The 24,417-nt window shown below is 40.0% G+C and overlaps 1 protein-coding gene across 1 annotated transcript in view; it reads right to left on the bottom strand.

The window, feature by feature from the left end:
- Window positions 1-24,004, bottom strand: part of LOC103902516 (collagen alpha-4(VI) chain-like) — a 52,265-nt gene extending 28,261 nt beyond the window's left edge. The window contains 24 exon segments of the mRNA XM_009283578.2: window positions 218-262; window positions 3,366-3,392; window positions 3,862-3,933; window positions 6,245-6,298; window positions 7,756-7,848; window positions 7,943-8,088; window positions 8,681-8,759; window positions 11,818-12,167; window positions 15,879-15,970; window positions 15,972-16,368; window positions 16,371-16,441; window positions 16,976-17,008; window positions 17,010-17,306; window positions 17,308-17,436; window positions 17,571-17,670; window positions 17,751-17,795; window positions 17,798-17,925; window positions 17,927-18,103; window positions 18,326-18,562; window positions 18,564-18,591; window positions 19,266-19,862; window positions 21,362-21,525; window positions 21,527-21,947; window positions 23,932-24,004. Of these exon segments, the coding sequence (XP_009281853.2) occupies window positions 218-262; window positions 3,366-3,392; window positions 3,862-3,933; window positions 6,245-6,298; window positions 7,756-7,848; window positions 7,943-8,088; window positions 8,681-8,759; window positions 11,818-12,167; window positions 15,879-15,970; window positions 15,972-16,368; window positions 16,371-16,441; window positions 16,976-17,008; window positions 17,010-17,306; window positions 17,308-17,436; window positions 17,571-17,670; window positions 17,751-17,795; window positions 17,798-17,925; window positions 17,927-18,103; window positions 18,326-18,562; window positions 18,564-18,591; window positions 19,266-19,862; window positions 21,362-21,525; window positions 21,527-21,947; window positions 23,932-24,004 (3,855 nt within the window).
- Window positions 24,005-24,417: the final 413 nt, after the last annotated feature.

The following is a 24,417-nucleotide window of genomic DNA, read 5'->3' as shown; positions in this document are numbered from 1 at the left end:
TGTGTGGTGCTCAGTTGCTGACTGAGGTTAAACCACAACAATGTGGTTCCCAAATTTTGTCTGGCAGAATCCAACTTCAATCAGATATGCAACTCTAAACACTAAACAACAGAATTTCTGTTCAGGTTTAAAGCCCATTCAAAGGCACAAAAATCTGTACTTTTGAACCCTGAGGAAGGTGTCTTTAATTGCACTGCACATTTAAAGCAATGATTACCTGCTCTCCATCAGTGCCGTCAAATCCACTCTCACCATGTTCACCCTGTAGCAATAAGCAAAAAAACCCTATTAGCATCAGTCCATTTGCCTCTGAGCAAAGGAAGAAGTGTTCACCCTACTTCTGGAAACCTGAATAAGAATAGTGGTTTTCAATGGCTAGCAAGAATAATTAAGAATAATAATTATAAATAGGAATTAATAATTCAGATTTTTAATGAATTATTAAGTTTTAAAACAATTCATAGTTAAGAACACTTAATAAGAACAATGGTTATTAAAACTATAGATCTTCATCAGGATTTAAATTCTGCTTTTCCATCTGTTAGTTTTCAAATCTTTTTCCCAACTGCAGCACCTTCAAAATCTAGATATATTCCAAAATATAACAACTATTATCTGATCTAACATGCTGATAATCTTGTAATTCTGGTGTCAACCATCACATGTGTTTGTTTTGTGGTTTGGGGATTTTTTAATACTTTTATACTGTGAATGGTGTATTGAAAATCTAGAAAGAATAGCCATGATAAAAACAGTTGCAGAAGACTGATCTTGGGCTTTAGGACATGTTAAAGAAACTTCATTACTGTTTCAGCAATGTGATGCTTGCAGTCACATTCCCATTCAAACACACACTGCTCTTCTCTTCCCTTTGTATGCAAAAACGAGTCACCATATTGCTACCATTTATGGAAGCCATTTTCTCACAAAACACCCATCCCAACCTTAGGGAGTTTGCGATGTTAACCTCTTGTTCAGATGAAGAGTGAGGCTTCTGAATAGAGTTATAACTGTGAGAACCTTATTCATTTATGTATGCTCCACAATGTTTCAGACCTGGCCAAATAGCACACTCAATTTTTAAAGGCTATTTTGAAGTGCTTCTTCCGTCTTTCTTTACTAGGATTAAAGTGAAGGTATTAACTGTGAGTTTTTATTTGTAGTAAGAAATTAACTTAGCAGAGACCACTACCCTGAAAGCTGAAAGGATATTCAACAAATCACTGAAAGTGGCACAAGAGCATGTTGTAAATGCTACTTAAACCAACAGGAGTCTGACTCTGATAGAGACTGCAGATACAATTGCTTTGTAGGTTTTGATGCTAAACTGACTTTGCAAAACCACCTAGTTAAAGTTCCTGAGGAAAATTTTCATTCATTTATAACAGTTTTGCATGTACTACAAGAAAACTTAGCTGGCTGTACATTTCGTTAAGATTAATATGTCACAAACAAGAATTTCTTGAATAAGTATTCCAGAAAAATTTTGAGCACTAAGTAAGCAATCATGACTTTTATTCAAGTCTTAATTTTTCCCTCATTTGTTTCCTACCTCAGAAAACCTGAGCCAAACTTCGTAGTATTAAATATTCAATATTGCCTTTTTTTCTCCAAATAGCTATACTAAAATGCCTTGCAGACTTGAATAAACTGCCTCAACCTTACTAAGTTAGCAGTATTGAATTACATTTTTTATGTGCTGAAAGTTTCGTATTTTTAGTTAAAATAAAATTGGTGGATATAATGACACAACATAATGAAGACATTCACATAGTCATTGGATTTCAGTAGAATTTGTGCTCCTGATAAGTCCTACTGTACAATTCAACTTGGAGAAATCAAAATCTTCAGCAAGCACTCTCCCTCTTCTATAGTAAGATGCTTCAGACATTTAAAGGAGGACAAATTACTTCAGGGAACAGAGCAGAAAATGGAAAAGGGAAGAAAAACACATGGGAGGATTAAAAAAAGTCAGTAGAGAGCAGTACTTTAAATAGAGCTGAGGTATCAGAAAAACTCTCTGAACTTTCTCACATGTACAGCTGCTCGGGTTTGGAAACAAGTATCTTCTGAGACTTTCAGACTCTGAAATCTTTTCTAGGAGTGGTTTTGTATCAAAGCACTCAATACAATTTGAATTCCATTTTAATTGCTCTAGCTTGGAAACTAATATTGCCATTATAGATCATTGTCTTCCAGGCTTCACATTTTATTAACTAATTGGTGACAACATCCTTTTGATGAACAAGTATGATTGAAAGGTTAAATAAGCAGAATTGCAAGATCAGTGGATGACAAAAACAGCGGAAGAGAAGTTTGGATATTGAAAAAGTGTCAGTAATGATTCAGTGAAAATGCTGTCCAAATGCACAATAAATATTAGTCACAATCTTTTTTCACCCCTTTCTGCTCTGCTTCCTCAACAATTAGAATATGAGATTCAGCTGACCAGAATTACCACCTTGACAAATTATTAAAATAGCCAGTAAATAAATTCTTTTCCTGTCAATTAGACTAAATCAACCAACTATGACAGCAACCATGCTAAAAATACAAGTAAGACTGCTGGTTTTTAATAATGTCATACCTAACAGCTCACACTTAAATCCATTCTTATACAACCATAGCAAAAGTACATTAAATACTCTGAAGTTTTTACACTGTTTTCCTTTCTTGTCGATATTTTCATCTTACAAGGTAACAAACCTGAAAGGAAGCAGAACACTGTTCTCGAAGAAAATTGATCAGTGCACTGGTTTTGGCTGAGGTAGAGTGAATTTTCTTCATAGTAGCTTCTATGGGACTATGTTTATTTGTCCTGCTGAAAACAGTGTTGATAAGACAGGGGTGTTTTCGTTATTGCTGAGCCGTGCTTACACAGAGTCAAGACCTCTTCTGCTTCTCACACCACCCCACCGGTGAGTAGGCTGGGGGTGCACAAGAAGCTGGGAGGGGACACAGCCGGGACAGCTGACCCCAGCTGACCAAAGGGATATTCCACACCATATGATGTCATGCTCAGCATATAAAGCTGGGGGAAGAAGAAGGAAGGGGGGACGTTTCGAGTGATGGTGTTTTGTCTTCCCAAGTAACCATTAGGCATGATGAAGTCCTGCTTTCCTAGAGATGGCTGAACACCTGCCTGCCGATGGGAAGTAGTGAATGAATTCCTTGTTGTGCTTTGCTTGTGTGTGTGGCTTTTGCTTTCCCTATTAAACTGTTTTTATCTCAACCCACGAGTTTTCTCACTTTTACTCTTCCAATTCTCTCCCCCATCACACTGGGGGGGCGGGGAGCAAGCGGCTGTGTGGTGCTTAGTTGCCAGCTGGGGTTAAACCACTATGATCACACATGAAAACACATACCTGACTTCCTCTATAGCCTCTGGCCCCCTGAAATTGAAAATAAACATAGATGAAACTTGGTGAAAGTATTTTTATCAAGCTTGAGAAGCAGGGCACAATAGCTTGCGGTGCAGAGGCATGCTGGGCTCAGTATTCATAGTCCCTACTGTAAAACCCCCTACTGCCACATAGGGAATTGACCCCTTTCCTGTGGGAAGACAGTACAGCCTTCATTTTCATTCCCATTCTTTATAGTTTTACCTAAGGCCAGTCTAGAGTTGGTGGTGGAAAAGTCACTGGCAAGTTGCTGAGTCAGCAAACTCCTTAGCTATTTGACCATGCTTCGGTTACACAAAATACCTCTCAAAAGAAGACAGCAAAAATTGTCTGCTATTCTTACAGCTGGGTCTTACTGTCCATCCAAGCTTCAAGAAGACAGTACAGGGATTTGTCCTTGGTATAGAAAACAGGTTTGTGGGAAACAAAGTTAGGAAACACTTCAAAGTGACATACTTGCCTTATAGCCTCTGACACCTGGACATCCCCTGTCTCCTTGAGTCCCATTGAAACCAACTGGGCCTCTCTCCCCCTAAGAAACAAAAGAGAATGTTCAAACTCATTGATACAATGATGGTTACTGGTTAAGTCATCATACAAGATTAAAGCAAGACAGAATTATATCACCATTCACTGCACTAAGGACACAAATGGAAGTCACCTGGAAATTCTCATACTGGCCATAAGAGAACAGTCAATTACTAGTTTGAGATGCACCCTGGTTCTCTGCTCTCACTACCATGCCATGTTTTAGACTGCACTACCAATCTCTGACTGAAATCTCTGTGCTTGAAGGTAAGCCTTTTGGTGAGCTGTTTTTTAACTGAATGTTGAATGCCTTTCCTCTAGTCACTGATCTCTGAAGACTTCTATTCCAGGTTTGTTAGGATGGAAGCTCTAAAAAAAATTGGAAAGAGAGCAGCATCTCCCAGCAGATCCCCTTAAAATTGCTGTCTAAAAAGGTAAACAATGACAAACAAAATGTGAACAAACACACAGTAAACATGAGAGCTCCTGTACTACCATGCAAAGGAGAAGACAAACTTGAAGAGCCTAAGATCAGAAGAACAAAGACCGTTCCCTTCCTTTTCTCCTCTTTAAAGAAAGGTCTCTCTCTAAACTAGCAGAAAAGCAACATGGATCACATTCTAGATTAAGTTAGAGAATGGTGCCACAGAGCCACACCATTATATGAAGAAACAGAAGTTTAAGCGTTTTGGCCTGGCTGCATTGCCTATGTGAAACATTAAGACTAATTCCTGAGCTGAGTACTACACCATGATAAACCAAAGCTGTCCAGCATTATCTCCTCAACCTCCTTTTCTTGGGCCATCTTCTGTAGTCTATTATCAGCAGTCTGCTTTCTGCTGTGTATTTACTACATTTGGATGCTTCAAATTCTTAACTTGTGGCTGGAAAAAAGTTTAGCCTTTAGCAAGGAAAATTTACAACATGGACGTCACTTGTAGGCTTCACACGCAGGAGACAAAGAAAGTTTCTGAAAGTGTGGGCATGACTTCTTCTCATCCTTCCATAGTTAAGAAAAGGAAAACAACAGGAGAAGAAAATTCAGAAACAAGACACCTGTAATTTACCTGTTCTAGAAGATTATTCTGGATTCTCAGAAGGTCAAAAATAGAAATTCAATTTCCTACATAAAAACAAATTCAAAAATGTTTTCACCCCTTCACCACTTCAAAAAAGACAAGATTTAGAATCTTTCAAATCAAAATGCTGTGGTGAAAAATTTGGGGCATCCCATTTGAATGTGTTCAAAATGTTTCTCATTTTAAAAAACCCCAGGGTTTTAATTTTAATTCCTACTTATATCATGTCATTCGTACCTGTGAAAGGATGTGAAAATAGTTCTATTCCTGAGTAAGAGAAATATTTTTAAGTCATTCTGGAAATCCCTTATATGGAATTTTATTCTATCATTCAGCAAATCAGGCCACCTGAAAAAAAATACACTCTGTGGAAACTGCTCCAGCAGTTACAGCCAGTGATTTCCAAAGAAATTGTAAGACTACTATCACAATGCATTTTCTCGATAATCCCAGATGACAATTGTTCTTTTCCAGTATTGCCTTTCTCTGAATAGACAGTTGGCTTGCCCCAGGCTGCCTCTCCAAAGGCAAATTCAGGCTGACCAATCTACTGTGAGAACTGGAACTACTCCAGTTAAGTACAGAGAGAAATCCTTGGCTGCTTCTTGGTTTGCAGGCTTCTCACCTGCAGTTAGGAGTAATATTCATGTCATAGGTGCAGTGTTGTGAACCTAGTTCTGTGCTTATGGTGCTAAGGAAATTATGCCTTATTCTTTGTGGGATTTTCGTTTGTTTCTAGACAGCAAAAGAGGAAGAAATACTCCCAGTGGATTGGGCTTTGGCTTATGCACATTATGTTGAAGTTTATGTCAGGAACAGCACACTGCAAAGGATTTGGAAATCACCAAAACACACTACAAAATTTAGATTTGTTATCCAGTCATAAGATATTCACTCATGCTAAGACGGGAAGGGATGGCCTTTTCTATAAGAACTATCAGCACAGAATCTGGTACAGTCTGTCACGAAAAATGAGTATATGAGTTAGCCATAAATATGCCACATAAAATGCTGTTGTGTGATTCTTTCTAATTGATTCTTTTTCTGCATTGGAAGTTATTACTAGCTATGGTGAGGTACAGATGCACACAGAATCAAGTCCGTTTATTTACATTCAGATACATGTTGCTTAAACACATTTTAGGTTAATGTTGATGAGCACTGAATGAATGAGTAAGTGTAGACAGGTTCAGGCACCAACCAACATCTTAACAGGAAGGAATAATGTTTACTTACAATCCCACCTTCCTCACCAGGATGGCCAGGAGATCCTCTGTAACCCGTACTTCCCTGAAAAACAGGAACTTGAGATAAGTAACACTGTTCTCCAAGCACACTGGGTTCATTTCTATCAGATTACCCTGCACATGGAGATAGAAAACATTTCCTGAAAATTAGATCTGGTTATGCTGAGGAGGGCAGGCTCCATCAACTGCATTTACACAGACACTCTGCACAGTCCCTATGTACTTGACATGGCTGTGAAAAAGAAATAAACAACAATGTTCAATATAAAAATTCAGTATGTTACTTCAGGAAACTGTCTGATGGGTTAACAACGCTCATTGGGATATTTGGTCAAATTAAACATCTTCCTTAGTGATTTGGAAAAAGAAGCATTATACAGTAATGAAATTCTAAGGTGAAATGAAAAATCTAAGAAGTTGAAAACTTGTTGGGACAAAGATATTGCAATACCTTACAAAGACTTTTAGGAATATTGCAACTTTGTATTTGAAGTGATGCAAACCTCATACCCTCAGGGCAAAAACTTGAACAGAGAGAAACTAGAACATAAGGAGTTTCTAGGAATGAAAATGAACAAAAATGAGACATGAATTTGTGCTGCAAAAACATGCTTGTACAATTGTAGGCTGTACAACCCAGGCATCATGTGTGTCTGCCTGCAAAAAAACTATGTCTACATTCTGAACACTGTTTTGTCTAAGCATGTTAATCTAGACATTTTAGTAAAACAGAAAGGTGTAAGAAAATCAACAAGAGTAATGGAAGAAATCAGTAAATTGGTTTATGAATAAATATTAGAAGACTATATTTTTGCTAAGAGATAACCAAAAATTCATTTAACTGCAACCACATAACTGAAGAGTGTGAACTACAGATATAATTTACTTAGCATGCTACCGGAAAAAGTAGAAATAATGGAATGAATAGTAGTGAAATGGAGACTACATATACTAAAACCCTTAATAATGAAGTCTACCGGCATGCTGTAAAAGTGGCGATATCTGTAATACTCAAAAGGCGTAAAACAGACAATATAAAATCTTAAAGGAAATAATGTAAATTAGTACTGTAGTGGATCAGAAGAAACTTATAGAAGAGGATATTTGGAATAACCAGAGGCACAAAAGGATAAGGCTCACACCTAGTGAAGAAGGATTATTTTCTACTCTCAGCTTGTCGGCTGGAAGTTTCTCATTCACAATAGCTAATAATCCTCTTGGTTATTCAGACTTAATTTTTTTAATCCCTCTCCACTTTCTGCTGAATGGGTGAAGGAGAGTGCTTAATGATTTTTATATGTACGAATGATTTTTATTACAAAAATACTTTTGCAATAGGAACATGCAGCAGAGAAATGATCACATTTCATGTTTCTCCTTCATCTGTCATAACAGCAAAGGTCATGGGCACACGCATGCATGCTCTGAAATACTACAAAAAATTAAAACACTTAGAAAAATAAAGCAATTCTTAAGTGTTGTCTATCTTAGCTCTCCTACCTTCCTTCCAGGACTTCCCTGGCCACCATGATCACCATTTTCTCCAAGGCATTTACAAACAACCTTACAGCATTTCCTTTCTGCAACAGTATCCTGAAAAATGACAAGAAACATTTCATTTATGTATATTAATCATAAAACAAAGACTGATTTTTTCCCCTTTTGTTTATATCACGGAAGGACTTACAAGATTTCTCTGCAAGATGTTTGCAATCTCTGCAAACCCAACACTCAGAGGTTCATTGTATTCAAACCCTCTGCCAAACTCTATTTCCCGAAGTTCCGTCAAGTTCTGTGTGTTGTCCAGGCCAACTAATAGAAATGCATCAAGACCTCCAACATAAGCATAGATTTAAATTAGTGAATGCCTGAATTGTATCATTTAACCAACAATATCATTGTGAATAACAGCAGTTCCCTAAGAGACTTACGTTTCATGGCTTCAACGCAGTATGTCAAAAGAAATCAAGCTATTGAGAACAATGTGTAAGAGAAAAATCCAGACCAGTAATTTTCCAATTAACTTCTCTCCCCAGTTGTCAGACCAGACTGCTACTCAGTGCCCAAACAGTAGTGTAAAACTGTTTTTTCCTGCAGAAGTCAGAGTTGGGTCTAACCTCTGGTGCTGTACTCATCAGTGAGAAGGGCTGCCCTGAATTGCCACAGCTGCTGGAGCTGGACTCCAGAAGCCAGAACCATCCCTGGCCCTCTGCACCCCTAGGAGTGTTTCTGGCATCATCTGCCAACCAGTGACAAGCCATCATGTACACTGGTTCATATGGAGAAACAAAGTCTCCCAGTGACTCCTGAGGAATGCCATATGAGCGTGGAGAGGTAAAGTTATGTGGAAAAGTTGCAGTGGGGGAGCAATACATTGGGGCCATTGGTAGTAGGAGGCTGGAGCATCAATGCAGTACTGTAATACCTTTAAAGCGAAGCGAGTCAGCTGCTTTTCTGAGATCTTCCAACGAATCATCCAGCCCATCTGAAAATACTAACAGAACCTGTCAGGACAGGGAGTAATGCCAAGTCAATTGAGAAGAGGCTAAAAGTTGAGTCATTGTAAAAAGTACAGTTTGCATTGAAAACTGGCTATGAGGTGGTCAAATTGCACAACACTGTGGTAGATTTGAAACGTGTGCTGGAAAAAGTGCTGAGGAGCAAGGAGAACAGAACACAAAAGCCTCTCTTCCCTGACAGCACTCCCATTTGAGGGATTTGTCTTGCTGACCAGTTCACAGCATTGCTATTAATTATATTATATCTGCCATCTTCTCAGTATGCTAGGTGGAAGGCCAATTCTGCTGTGATTTATCCACTGAAGAGCTTTGATGTCAGAAGAGTTCTCCTATATGTGAATGTGGAGAAGAACGTAGAGCAAACAAAAATTTCCCTTTCTGCAAGAGCAGCTCCAGTTGGCTGTCACCTGAGCCACACCAGGAAGTGAGTACACCCTCTCTGGGTCCAATCCTCCCTCCCTGCAGATGCTTATGTCCCCTTGTCCCACATAGGCAGTGCACCACCCTGCTCCACTCTCTGCCATATTTTTCCTTGTTAAGACATAAGGCTTAGCTCACATAAGGACACTAATCCTGACCCTTTGTATTGGTGACGTTCCCACCTTTTCAGGTCAAAAAGCTACAGTTAAGCCTCTTTCAGGGCTGAGGAAAGCACAGTTTCTTACAGTTCCCCTCCAAGTTATCAGTCTCTTCCCATTTCTCTCCTCACCTTCCCCCTTCAAACCAGCAGAAGTCTTCTCAGGCCCCACTCATCCAGTGGATTAGGTTTCCCAGAAAGAGGCTGCACAGGTAAATTGTCTCCTGCACCCAACGGTCATGACTAAGTCCTCCTAAACTCTCTGACCAACAAGTGGACAAGCACAGCTAGAGCTCCTTCCCTCCCATCCTTCTTATTTTACATTCCCTACACAATGCACAGCTTCAATCAATGCGAACTCTAGAGAATTACTTCTGTTAAGGCAAATTTTTCCACAGATGACAAAGGCAAATGAAGTGACTGCCACAGCAAACATCCCACTTCTGTGCTAAAGCAGCAAGGAGACCAGAATCTAAAAGCAGGCAGAGTTAACTCTGGTCATGGAAAGTTCCCAAACATCCAATACGGAGGCACTGGTACTGATTCTACATTTGCTCGAGCAGAGTGTGATACAGTAGAGAGCTGGACCATGGATGGGTAAACACATCACAGATTGTTAGAAACAACACTATAGGCCTGGGCCTGATGCTTTTTTTTTTTGTGATCTTTTCATTTTAAAAACATGGCGGGGGGGGGAATGTGGGGTGTTAGCGTGGGCATTATATATGTTTACAAAGCTTTCATTTACTTAAAGCTCTTGTTGGAACACATCTGAGTCTTGCTTTGTCAAAAATGCTGGAATTAGGTCCAACTCTTTTGCTGAAAAACAAACAAATAATAAAGAAAAGAAGAAACGCAAACAACAGAGAATCCCTATTCCTGATGAGGTTTATAATTAATAATCTTTACAGAACAAGCATGTTATTGCTCAGGATCCTAGGGAGATTAAATTGTGATTTCATGTGCATTCTAAAGTCTTGTACTTTCAATTTGCACATAAACAGTATCAGAAAGGAATATTAATCCACTGGTAAAGTGCTGAGATATGCAGCATATTTATTTCTAGTAATAATGCATAAGCAGAAACAAGCCTTGCTTAACTTTAATCTTCAACAGGGATCTAACAGAATTGGCAATTAGGAGGAAAAAAGCACTGCTTTTACTTGTATGTCAAACAACTTCTCTCTACTGAGTCCCAAAAGAAGCAAAATTGTATGTGGTCACATTCACTGTTCAGAACAAAATGACATTTTAAGAAATCTTTGGAAAAAAATAGTATTAAATATGCACCAAATTACAACCTAAACTGGTAAGCCATACCTATGCAAATGCTGTAAAAAACCAGAATGCCAACTTTCATCTGAAAGCAGGGGAATTCATAACAATATGGCTTTCTCACTCCACATCAGACTAAAAGTAACATCTCATAAAAGTTAAAATAAGGTTCATAGAGGAAACCCCTTATGTATTTTGCGAGAGCTAATCTGTCCTTCCTCAGAAGGAAGGTCTTCCCGCATGGAGACCTTAGTAAGTGATAATATTCAAGTAGCTACTACAGGACATGCTCAGTGCTTTACTGAGTCAGTGCCTTAAGAATAAACTGTCAGGGCAATGACTCTGAAACACTCCAATGAGATCTAACTTACTTTCACCTAAGTGGAAAGATTCCCCGTTCACTTCAGAGGATATTAGATCAAGCCTTATGCTTCTCCCTTCACCTCAGTTCAAGACAGATGAATTAACTGCAGCGCCTATGCAGATTTTCTTGAGCATCAATTATCCATGAGAAGAACTCAGCTTTGTTATTTGAAATTATTTGACAAGTTAACTACACAAATAAACTTCTGTAAACAAATTTCTTGGACGGTGTTTTCTGTGACTTCTGCTTAGAGCTGCCATTATTCTGGACAGAGATTCAGGATCAGGATTTAAAGTTTCTGAAAGAGAACTGTTTCCACTACTCAAAGTACAAGGATATTCCATGGTAGATGTAAGAAGGTTTTCTGTATGAATACTCATGATCATATGTATTAACCCAAATGTTCTGGGTACCATCTCACTGCAGGAGTGCTTAGGGAATCGGAACTGATATATGCAGTTATATCAGGCAAATGAAAGAACAGGAGGTTCTATATAAACATAAGGAAACACTTTTTTACCGTGAAGGTGACTGAGCACTGGCACAGGTTGCCTAGAGAGGTTGTGGAGTCTCCATTCTTGGAGATACTCAAAAGCCGTCTGGACACGGTCCTGGGCAGCCTGCTCTAGTTGACCCTCCTTGAGCAGGGGGGTTGGACAAGGCGACCTCCAGAGGTTCCTTCCAACCTCAACCATTCTGTGATTCTGTTTATTGGATTCACCAATTCCTGAACCACCTTTTTGTCTCCCTGGAGTACTCAGCATCAGAGTCTGTAAACATCAAACTGCATAATTTTTCCAAAATATATGTTCACACCATTAAGTTACCTTAACTTTAGCAGAGGTCACACTAAAGAACTTCTCCTCAAATGCCTGTAAGAAGTCTGCATTCAGGTAGGTGTCCACAGTGGTCTGTGCGTCTAAGAAATTCCGGATGATCTCTTCATTATAGTCTTCAAAATCAGAGTCAAAGATGAATTGTTTGGTCTGTGCCAATACTTGGAACTTGAATCTAATGTTGACTGGAGAGCCAGCATTACAGCTAGTATTTGGCAGCAATTTCATCTGGAGTAAAAGCTTGGGGAGGAATGCTTGCAATTTCTGTTTCAGAAGCACTGTGGATGCTGGCCGCATGCGCCTTGAAGTATCAATTGCTATAGAAAGATCTATGTCGCAATCTGAAAAAAGTAGAAGAAACAGGAAACGATAAACATACACTATTTGTGATCTTGTCTTTTGTCAGACTCATGGGAGTGGAAGAAAATTCAATATGGTACATTTAAAACCAGAAGTCAGAATCAGTGAGATAGGTTTTCCATAAATATAAAAAACCATCAGCCCACCAGTTTCAGTAGGGCTATGTGAACTTGCAGATACTAAGGACTACATTACTGGACATATGTACATACCCAAACTGCAAAACAGGTCACTGTTCTCCAGCTGTCAAATGTCCTCAAAGGGCACAATCTTGCAAATGTTTCCGTGAGCTTTGCTACCAACTGAGAATGTGCAACACATATTCCAATTGCAATGGGACGCTTTATGGCTGACTGTGCTTCATCACTTTGTCACAAGACCAGATGATACATACAAATGTAGAACAACAGGCCAAAGAAACAAACGTGAGAGAAAGAGGCAGCATTGCCTACATGCAATGTCATATATCCACTGTGAATAACAGCTGCTGTAAAGTGAGGACTACCTTAGTTATGGAATTGCTTGCACAGCTCCTGATAACAACAGCAAATACTGCTGTGTGGTTAATTCCTCCCCCCTCCCCAATTATCTTGCCCTCATCAAGCAGCTAAACCACTTGGCTTATTTCTTTCGTACCTTGATTCTTCATGTGTCATGCTGAATTTTATTCTGTGCCCCTAGATGCCCCTAGACTCTGAAACACTTATCAAACACAAGGTTGTTTTCCATGTTTGCTAGTTTGGGCTAGTTCCTATAGACCGTTATTTGATATAAGTTTCATTACAGTTTTCTGGGGTTTCCCTCACTTGTGAAAAAGATCAATGTGTTCAGCTCTTTAACCAAATAAATCCAGAAATAATTTCACCTCAGAGCAGCCATCATTATGTTTCAGTATTTTCACTTGTGGTGCAAACTGCCCCCTAGAGGGTATGATTTGCATGCAGCAAGAAAATCTTTAAATGTAAAAGGTCATGTTGAGTAAGTTTTCATGGCTAAAAAATCTGACATTCAGGCCTCAGAGCAACATAAGAAACCTATACAGCTTTTCTGTTTAGTCCACAAGAAAAAATTTCTCTTAAACAGTTAAATATACCTATACACACATATATGTCTACACACACACCCCTTAGTCATGCCCCTTAGCCAGGTTGTGAGGCTGCACATCTGATTTCAAGATTCACAGAACACTTGTGATGCAAAGGCCATCATCAGTTCAGGGAACAGCATTTTTCTAATTGTGAGGGATGTTTCTGATTAAGCATTTCCATGAACATAAAATTTATTGGATATTTCTTCCAGTATGTGTTCATGTCCAGTACACACACAGTATGTTTTCACAATGAGATTTTTCTAAGATCTGGGTCTTCTTAACCACATAATTTGGAGGGAGTGCAAAGGGCAACCATGGACTTGGCAGTTTAGCCCTGACAATTGGTCAGCCACACTGCCTAGCTCTTAAAACATACCCTGCCAACTCCCTAGCGTACCAGCAATAATACCAAAACAGCAGTAAAGCATTCACTTTTGTGCTACTGTGCTGTTCTTGAGAATGTGTAAAACAGCTTCTGGTAGGTACTCCATACTCTGTTGAGAATCTGTATTTATTTGCAGGAGTAAACACCTCTGTGTAGCTAACCTCTTTTCCTAATCACCTGTTCTCCCACACACATCCACATTTTCAAACTGCCCTGTCTTACTGCTGCAAAGGTATCTTTTTCCCCTGTTTTCTTTCTGTACCTTGAATGCATTTTTTTAAATTTGAAAAATCTGGCAGTTTAAGAGAAGGTGACTGGAGAAAGAGGAACTAATAGATTTATTACAGGAAAGAAGGTCAGCAAAAATAAGAAAACAGATGACAGGACAAGATAAAACAGGCTTCACAGGAAGTTGATCTTTGTTTTATAAGACAATTTTATGCAGAATTTAACAATAAAAACATGCATCAGTGAGATCAAAGCCAATATGCTTTCCTTAACTCCTCTCTCTAGACAAGCATGCCTGTATATACATCAAGTTTACTGCTGCACCTCCCATTAAATCTCCCTGTTCTCTAGCCATGAAACACCAGGAGGTGCTACTGCATCAGCCACGGTCACGCTGTTCCATGGCAGTGCACCCCCCCTCCACAGCAGCCCTCTCTCTCTCTGCTTTCAGGAGCCGGGGGATGCCTTTTCAGCTGGAGGTTTGCTCAGCTTTTGATGGGAAAAACAGGGAGTGAGGGTGCAGAGCTCATACTGAAACAGGCCCAGCTGTCCTCCTCTCTGAAAACCACCTGAGCAGATATAATTCACACAGAGAGTAGCTTCTGGCTTTAGGAGAGAAGGCTCAGCTCTTCATTTTGGCCCCCAGCAAACACCAGCCAGTTTTGCTGTGTTTAAGGTCTCAGGAGTCCAGGGTGCAGGAGAGGCAAAGTTACCTATTTGTTCAGCTGTTGTTACAAAAACTCTTAAGACAAGCAGTGTGGTCACCCCAGCGTTTCTTTCTCACAGGAAGTTTCTGGTCACTAAGGGAATGAAATCTGGAGAGCTGGGTAGGATCAGTTTTATGGCATAACAGAGAGAACAAAGAGCATGTATCCAACACATGTAAAACATCACCTATATGGTGAAAACACAGAGAAGACAACAAGGAGTTTTAAAGGACAGTCGCAGTCCCTGTAAGGATGGGCACAGAGAGAAGAACTTCTCCAGCACTGTCTCTTCCTGCTATCCCCAATCAATGCCATCCACTTACACCACAGTAGGTCCCCCTCACCTTCAGTGGCGGAAGAGCTCAGCTTTTTGATTTGTCATTCACTACATTCTTCTTTTGCAACTTAACAAACACATCTACAGTATTATCTTACTACATAACTGGCATGAATATGGAATTTTAAAGAGCAATTGTGTATGTTTTCTGCTTCAGTCTTCCCACCTGACAAGGTGACCGATACCGCTTGGTGCTCCAAGTCGGAATAAACTCAGATACAAAACCAGCATCTGACATCTGATAAAAGTTGCTACATTAATCAAAGGCAATACTGAACCTTTATTTTCTTCAGGGTTCGGAGCCTCTCAGGCTGTATTGGCATCCAAGCTACTGTTGCCACTACTACTACCAAGAAGATGTAGTAAGAGATACCACCTTCTGTTTCTTATATAGCAAAAGCTTTTGGGTAGCATCTCAGCATTACTGTGGATTTGCTGCTCACACCTTGCCAATACCTCCCACATATCCAAGGATGGATTTTCCCACACCCCTTCTCCATAGTGCCTCTGTGAGACTTAAGTTTTGTCAACAGTCGCTGCTGACAGTCCCACTGAAGCAGTATGGTCAGCTGTAGATGACAAAGCTAGGTTTTTGGAAGGCTCTTTTTTAAATATCACTGAATTGTCTGTTTCTCTCTTTTGATTAGGATACCTTGGGCATATCTGCTCTGGCTCCTTTCAGACACTGAGGAGCTATGAATACAAATGCTAGATGTGAAGCACTGTCTTACCTCAGAAGCTGTTTACCATAGCAAAGAGTGTAATGGTTCTTGACTGAAGCAAGGTGCAAGTCTAGAAAGTTGCAAGACTGAGTAACCTGAGCAGTACTCTTTGGTAAAACAGTTGCATTGCTGTCCAGCTAGCTCAGGTACTTTTATCAGGGACCGCATGTAGCCATGTGGATATTCGCCATTATACACCCAACAAAACATTTATGTTACTTACCCTGGCTACGAAGATCTTCAGATTCACAGACCTCATTGACAATACTCCTCTCGATGGTTTCCAGTGCATCAAAGTTTTCCACTGTGAACACTCCTTGCATCACCAGCTATTAAAAGCAGCTCAAAGGAGTTTATAATCCCTATGCCAACTGCAAAGACATGGATCCCATCGCTTCTCAAAACCATTGCTGCATCCTCCACCCTGTCAGCAGAGTACCTGCCTGTAATCACTACAAGGTTCTGTGAGACTCCTTGGCTCTTGCAGCCTCCATTGGCAGGCTGAAAAAGGCTCTGGACAAGCCTCAGCCATTTGCCAGTGAATATAGAGGGCTGCAATTGCTCGATTCTGTTATCTGTTCCTTTATCATGGTCAGTATAGAACTCATTAAGAGAAAATTCTTTCTGGGGCTCTTGGCTGTACTGGACTACTCCAACATGTACTTTGTCCCTAGAAGTAACAAAGCTGTCCACAACTTCCAACATGAAGGTGTCATGACAGAAAAGTTACTTTTTGATATGCTTTCTGATCCATCTATCAGGAATACCAGATCTGCCACTTGACTGCTGCAAACTTAGGGAAAAAGCAGAGGGGAAAACAAACAAACCCACCCACCCACCCAATTAGTGACAATTAGTGAGGAACATAACCTTGGCAGTGTTTAATCTTTTTCTTGTTCTCTGCAGTGTAAACCTTTAGTCACAGAAGCTGTTCACAGCAAGGCCATGCAAGGCCAACCCGTCATCTATCCCACTTCAACGCAGAGACTTTCCATGCATAGATAAAATCCATCCTTTTCCACTATTAACTTGCAGAAGAAACCACAGATCTTTATGTATCACCAGCTGAGAGAGTCGTAACAACACAGAGCTTGTAACCAAAGACAACCCTCAGCTGAGGGAGGACAGACTTTATCTACCAGTAAGTCAGATTAACTGCCCCACTCACCACACTCAACCTCTTGCTACCTGAAGGGCCACTGTGAGGAAGAAAAATACTTGAACTGCATGACTGCTGTGGAGAAAGACAGCATGTTGGTACCCCTGAAGTGGAAGGAATTCCTGCCTGTCATTTTCATTGCAGAAGCAGAGTTCCCTAACCTTTTTATTGGCAGTGCATCATAGCTTTGTGCAGAGTAATCTTTCTTGACCTTCAGCAATCTCTTCCAGTTCTGCTCTGCTTGCTTTGTTCACTCCAACAGCAGTTAAGTTGATTTCACCTCCCTTCAAAGCTTTTATGGCCATGGGAAGGTTGGCTCTATCCAATGGTGCTGTTGGTTCATCAGAAATAGGGATCCTGGTGACAGCAAGGAAAGATGCACACCCACCCTAGTTCACACCAAATCTCTACCTGGCAAAGCTCAAAGCTCTTGCTGTGAAGGGCTGACCTGGCAGAGGCTTCAAGTTGAGTACTGCTTCTCTACTCTGAGACCCAGAGGAGAGTTGAAACTTGAAATTTATACACACCAATCACTGAGTCATTAACTACTGCTTCTATGAGGCACTGCACATTTTTGAACTGCAGGTCTGTAACACCAGATGATCCATGCACTACATAGGGGCTATTGGACCCCTAACCCCTAAGCCTGGCCCTAACTCCTAACTCCAACCCCTGACTGTGACCCCCAACCCCTGACCCCAACCCCTGAGCTTGACCCCTGACAGTGACCTCTGACGCCTGAGCCTGACCCCAGACCTGGTTCTAAGCAGGTCAGCTCTTATCTTGATGATATTTGGGTCAATCACCGCCAGAACTTCATAAACCTCACTAAAACCTTTCTGAATGTTCATCTCCTCTTGCATTAAGTGCAGATGGTGCACATACCAACAGCAAGCCTGGCAGCTCTGAAACGACAATTATCTATGTACTTCTTACCTTTTTTCATACTTCGCAACTGTAATGGGACTACAAACTTTTTTTCACAATCTCATTACAAAGCTGTTTCTTTATTTTCCATCCAATATTTGACAGCTGTAGAAAAAAATTCAGGGTGCTGACATGTTTCCTTAGGGGATAAGTTGCAATTTTATCAAGATTGCTACTCTCTGGTATTCTGGATGCCCACAGCATAGACAGTAATACCTTTATGTCTTAGTTTAGATGCTGCTTCAGTGTAATCATCCAAGGACTGGCCATTGGTGATAACCACAGCAATTTGATGCGCTCCTTGTTTTTTCCTGCTGCCTGCTTCTTGAGTAAAAACCTTCTTCCTCAGGAATTCAATGGCATTTTACATGAGGAAAAAAATTTCTTTACTGAAAGAGTGGTTAAACATTGGAACAGGCTGCCCAGGGAAGTGGTTGAGTCACCATCCCTGGAAGTATTTAAAAGACCTGTAGATGAGGTGCTTAGGGACATGGTTTAGTGGGCATGGTGGTGTCGGGTTGACGGTTTGACTCAATGATCCTAGAGGTCTTTTCCAACCTTAACGATTTTATGGTTCTATAGCTGCTCCAGTGTATGTTTGCCCTCCTTGATATGGTAAGTTCTTCAAGCAGTTCAGGATTTCCAATTTATCCTTGAATGTGTCCAGGGTGAACTCTAGCCTCGGTTCATTACTGTACAGCACTAGCCCAACTCTTACATTACTCGGACCAATATCTAGAGCATTAACAATTTTTAACAGAAAGGCCCTTATCAGCTGGAAGTTTTTTGACCTAATTTTGCTGGATTCATCCACAAGAAACAACATCTGCAACAGTTGCACTGGAACGCACTAACAAAAGGAAGATAAGATTAATGTAGGTCACACCATGGGATAATTGGTGGGACAATCAGAATAGGTTGTTACAAAAAGGATCATCTCAAGGTAATATGCAAGATGGTGCTACAATAAAACATGAAATCTAAATCCCTATCAGTGCTGAAGAGCAGATATTTATATATTGATTTTCACAGTAAAAGAAATCCGTGAAATAAACACCATACCTTAACCAGCCCCTTACCCACACTACACGAAAGTCTGCAAGACAAATGCTTTTCTCACTCTCCTGCAGAGTGACTGCTAATCAGGACACCCAAGGATATTAGGGAAGTTATTCTGTGGTTAAATACAAACTCTCCTATGGCAATTTTCTACAAACAAAATTTAAGCAAAATTGTCCTGTCAGTCAAACAGGCAATTCCACTGCAGCCAACCCCTCTAAACCACTGCCCTGTTCCCCTTAGTTAATACAGGTAATTACAACAAACTGTGCATAGGCAAGTATTGTCACCACCCTGACAAAGGTGGTAAATATTTTGTCAATATAGCACCCCTGTAAAAGCAGAACTGCCAGCCATTTGCACTCTGTTCTTCCCTCACAGCCACCTGAGAAGTTGCTCTGGATTATTAGAGAGTTAGAAGCTACTTGGGCTGCTGTTTTCACTCTGGTGATACACTATACCTGCTGGCCCACTTGATCGGATCAAGGTTATAAAGCTTCTGAAGTGAGGCTTCCATATCACTGACAATATTTTGCTGGAGAAGGTCAATGCTCTCCCCTTCGTAAGTCTGGGAAGTCATGCCAGAGGATGCTCTCACCTTTTCTTCTTCCTCAAAGTATCCAGCATCAGCTGAGACAACTTTTACCCCCACCTCTTCTAACATCCAGGCTGCCTCCATGATATTGTCTCTGGATCCAGAGGGTGTGATGACCACTACAGCCTGCGGAGTGCCTTTGCTGAGCCGGCTTCCAGCACCATCCATGAAAAAGGTTTCCTGCAAGAACTCCATGGCACTTCCAGCCTTTGATGAGCCTCCAGTGAATGCAATGCTCTGCTGAATGTGGTCAAGCACCTCTTCTTTATTTTCATGTGTGTTCAGTAAAAACTCCACCTGTCCTATGCCACTAAACTAGGCTAGGCCAATCCTATACTTGTTAAGCCCACCATCTAGCTGTCTGACTATTTGGGAGATGAAATGTTTTACTTTCCCAAAGGTTGAAGGCCTCATGTTCTCAGTGGAGTCAGTAAGGAAAATGACATCAGCATATTGTTTTGCAAATGCTGCATAGAGGGGGAAAAAAGTGACAGATGAGTTGCCAAAAGTAATACTGTCAACCTATACCCAGGCCTGGCTTTGAATGTAAGCTAAATGACAATTACAACCTTTTCATCAATCTCCACAGTCTTAAGTTTAGACTGAAGTTTTAAGTCTACAGCATACCATTAAGCATGCTATATAATCGCTGTAATTCTGTATTTTGACAAATTAAACAAAGAATTCTAGTGAAACTAGCTCTGCAAAAAAAGTCCTAAGAAAAATGTCTTGAGAAACTCTACATCTGACAGTATTTATGCAGACAAAAGTTTCATCTTCCTCCCACTGAAACTTCAGTGAGATTGCATGCTTTACCATTCCATTCCCCTGATACTCCATTAACCAAGGTCTTCTACATCGCTACTGGAATCTAGATTGCATCTAAGAACTGGACCTATGTGAGCACTTCAGAATACATTTACCTTCATAACAACCCCATGAGGAGTTGCTCCAAAGGGCAGACAGTCCCTCTGAATATCAGAGAACATGAACAAATTAATTCTACTTCACTTACAGTCAATGAAAACAGATATGCATATCCGGAGGGCACATCAGATGCAAGACAAATGAAACTGGACCTAAACACATCCTTCAGTGTAACAGTTTCTGATGGAGAAGGGGATTAAAGCCAAGTGGCCAACTACGAGCATAGTCTCTAACACCTAAACTTTTCTCATCATTGAGAAAAACTAGTTGAAGTATCCACACTGACCTCTGCAAAACCAGGAAAAAAGTTTCCTTTTTAAATTGTAACTATGTTACATTTTAAATATTTATCATTGTTTTAAACCCCAATTTTTTGTTTTGATTTTACTTTTGCTACCATGCCTCTTTTATATCCCTCCCCCTTTCACCATTCAACAATAACAGTCCTTGAAGAAACAGGGAAAATACATTTTCTGTGAATTTTGCTGTTCAGCAAATGTACCAAAAAGATGGGAAAAAATGGTTTCCCTTCATTTTTGTCACTCCTAGAATGTTCAATTTCTGAACTTGGTTTTTGGAGGAATTAAGAGAGTTACCAAAAGCAGAGCTTAATCAAGAAATAATTTTCTGTTAAACTGTTCAATGGCATCAAAACAAAACGTTTGCTACAAAAGGCTCCACGAGCTCTAATCAGATGAAATTGAGTATGCTTCATAGAATCTGTGAATCTGATCCTGATTTTCTTTGCAATACATTAAGGCTCAGCTTACAGAGAGCACGGAGCATAAGCTTACCTTCCTATTTTAACAGTTAAACCTCACTGACTTCAACACAGACACTGAAATGTGTTAAAAAGAACAAGGACATCATCCTGAACTGCAACCTAACTCAAAATTGGCCCCATTGTTTTCAATCACATTACATGACAGTAACACTGATGTAAACAACATCAAAACCAGGACCACTTTTCTACACCCTATTTTCACAGTTACACAGTATGAGCAGCTGAAATGGCACAAGTATAAGGACAACTTCTTACCTTCGATCTGACTTTCAATTGCAAAGCAGAAGTTTCCCAAAAGTCTTGTGGAGAGATCTTGAAGGTCATCAAAACTACCAGTGCTATACCGATATTTACCAAAAGGTTTGCCGGCTATTTGCTGAAGCTCAGCTGTATTCTGGACACAAATTCCAACAACATAGAGAGATGCCTCTGTTCCTCAGTTTTCTGGCAGGCAATTCAACTTCATCACTGGATTCTCCGCCAGTGATTAGAATGGCTACCTGCGGGACATAGCCCTTAGCTCCACCACCAGCAGGTTCAGTGAAATACGCTCTGCTAACAAAATCCAGAGCTCTCCCTGTGTAAGTTTCTCCACTCCTATACAGCAAATTCTCAATCTGCTCCAAAACATCACTTTTCAATAAATACTGATTCAGCAAGAATCCTTGGTAAGTCTCATCACTGTATTGTGCCAGCCCAACTCGAATCGCATCAAGGCCAACATCAAGACTTGAAACCAAGGTGGAGAGGAAGTTCTTCACCTTCTGAAAGTTTTCCTGGCCAATACTTGTTGAAGTATCCACTAAAAAGACAACATCTGCCAATGTGGCTTTTCTGCAAGCTGCCCAAGGAAGATCACACAGAAGAATGAACTACTATAGCTTCTTCTCCAGCTTTATTCATGAGCAAGGAAGAACTGACTGTACATTTTATCATTCATGAAATAAATTGCAACTGTGTTGCGTGTTTCTGCCTTCTCCTTCCTCCCTTCACCTTCCCCCCTCCCACCATTATTTTGAATATTTTAAAGGTAGACAGGTACTCAAAATTTATCATAGTTATGAGTTGATATTATTGAAAGCTAGTTAGCAATATACAGAAGACGCAAGAAGTTAAAACCTGTATTTTGGCAACACAGTGTAATTCCATGTACTTCATCTATGCATAGAAAAAAAAATAAAGCTGGGAAGAAAACATCTCTTTCAGGACATACCATGGGCAACCTGGGTGGCTGGTCCAGTTATCTCCTCTAGCATAGTACAAAACATCTGTAGAATACTGTAAGAGAGTCCCTGCAGAGAAGCAAAATCTTCCACTTCACAGACATGCTTATCAGCTGGCTCACTATTTCTTGAAGCTCAGACAAAGCAGAACCTTTAACACCTATGGCATACAACATGATGCCAGCATCCTTGATTGCTGTAGCTGGGTTTTGAACATAAACTTCAGCCTGTCCATTTGTTATCACCACAGCGATGTGAGGAACGCCTTCTTCCTTTTGGCTACCAGCACTTGCTACGAAGTGATTCTCTAGCATAAACTGGAGGCTCTGCCCCGTCTTGGTGCCTCCTCCTTTGTAACATAATTTCTGTATCTTCTGTAAGATACTGTTTTTGTTATAGTAAGTGTTCAACAAGAATTCAGTGTATGGCACATCACTGTATTGAATCATACCAACACAGATTTTGTCTAGCCCAATATCAAAGCCATTGACCATTGTGTACAACAAGTCTTGCATGATCTTGAAGTTCTTTGTCCCTATACTCCAGGATCCATCTACCAGGAAGATGATGTCCGTCATAAAAGCTTTCCTGCAGACTGAAGAAATATTTTGTAACTTTCCTGTTTTCCTACGGGATGTGTAATCTAGAGGATGTGTAATCTAATAGAAGAGTAATTTTGCCTCCTTATTGCTTTTCAGAATCTAAGACCTATTGGCCTTTTGCAGAAAAATCCTACCATCTATCCTGGTAAATTCCCAGCACCCATGAGTTCCTTCTTTTCCCCTGTTCATCATACAGAGGGTCAGAGGCTACATCCTTCTGTAACACCATTCTTAGGCAAAGGAGAGGTGCTGAAATTCACACTGACACAATTTCCATACACAGCCTGCTCAGAACTCATACGTAGTAAATGCGTATGGTAATTGCTGTACACACACCTGTATGTGAACCACAATCATAAGAATGCGTTGACCTGCTCTCAAGTGAGCCCAAAGGAAAAGTTACTTATGCACTTTGAGCTCCATTCTGCAAGCATACATTACTAAATATTTATTATCTGAGGGAAAAAAAAAATTCACACCAACTTCAACGGGACTAACCACATTTACTTGTAGTAAATACTAAACTCATGTGTTTCCACACCTTTCAGAAGTGTATGACACTAGTAGGGCATGGATGAAACAGTTATTATTTCCCTAAACCAACAGTCATGCAGAGAATGTTCTGCAACTGGACAGAACACTTTCTCCAGCAGATCTTCCAGAGCTGACTACAAAAATAAAAATGCTAAATCCTGTGACTTATCTTGCTCTTGGCGGTCTTACAATCCTAAGAGTTTTTCATTGCTTTTGAAAATACAGAACCTCAGCACGCATGAACAAAAACAAATTTTAATGAACTGTTGCATTTAATTTTGCATATTTTAGGACAACTCTCCTACCTTAGTTTAAATATATGTTTCATAAAAACATACTATGTTATCCCTAGTTATACAAAGAATAAATTGTCACTAATTCTTATTCTCTCTCTGGCATTGGGTATAAATGGAAAAAATTAATTTTGCTATCAACTTGAAGGAGAGTAATTTCTTTAGTGTATTACCAGTCTGTTGTGCATCTGTAGAGCAGAAGGTGGAAACAAAGAGAAGAACAAGAAGTGGTTTCCAGTCATCCATTTTGAAAACCTCCCTAGAAAAAACAAACAAAGACAGTAAGAAATACAGAGCACAATTTCCTCAGAAAGAGATTTTTAATTGTGGGGGAAATTTTATTAACAACATGGAGGCTTTCTAGCTGCATGCAATTTAAAGCAGCACTTTAAAATCATATTTTCTTCCCTCAGCTTTTAACATACAGGCCTTGAACACAGAGCTGTTAGAGTTTGACACTGATTTACAGCATATAACCAAAATGAACTCTTCACCGCCCTGCTCTCACACAATCATGCTTTGTTCTGATTCACAGATATATTTACCATGATCCAAAATTCAACTAAAAGCAAGTTATTCACAATGTCAGATTAATGGGAGTTATGCTTCTAAGATTCCCCTCTAGCCTTGAAATTCCCCACCCACACATCTATTTAAAA

This window comes from Aptenodytes forsteri, unplaced genomic scaffold (assembly GCF_000699145.1).
Source record: "Aptenodytes forsteri isolate BGI_AS27 unplaced genomic scaffold, ASM69914v1 Scaffold662, whole genome shotgun sequence".
NCBI lineage: Eukaryota > Metazoa > Chordata > Aves > Sphenisciformes > Spheniscidae > Aptenodytes > Aptenodytes forsteri.
The sequence above is the reverse complement of the archived record's forward strand: the minus strand, read 5'-3'. Positions and strand labels throughout refer to the sequence as shown.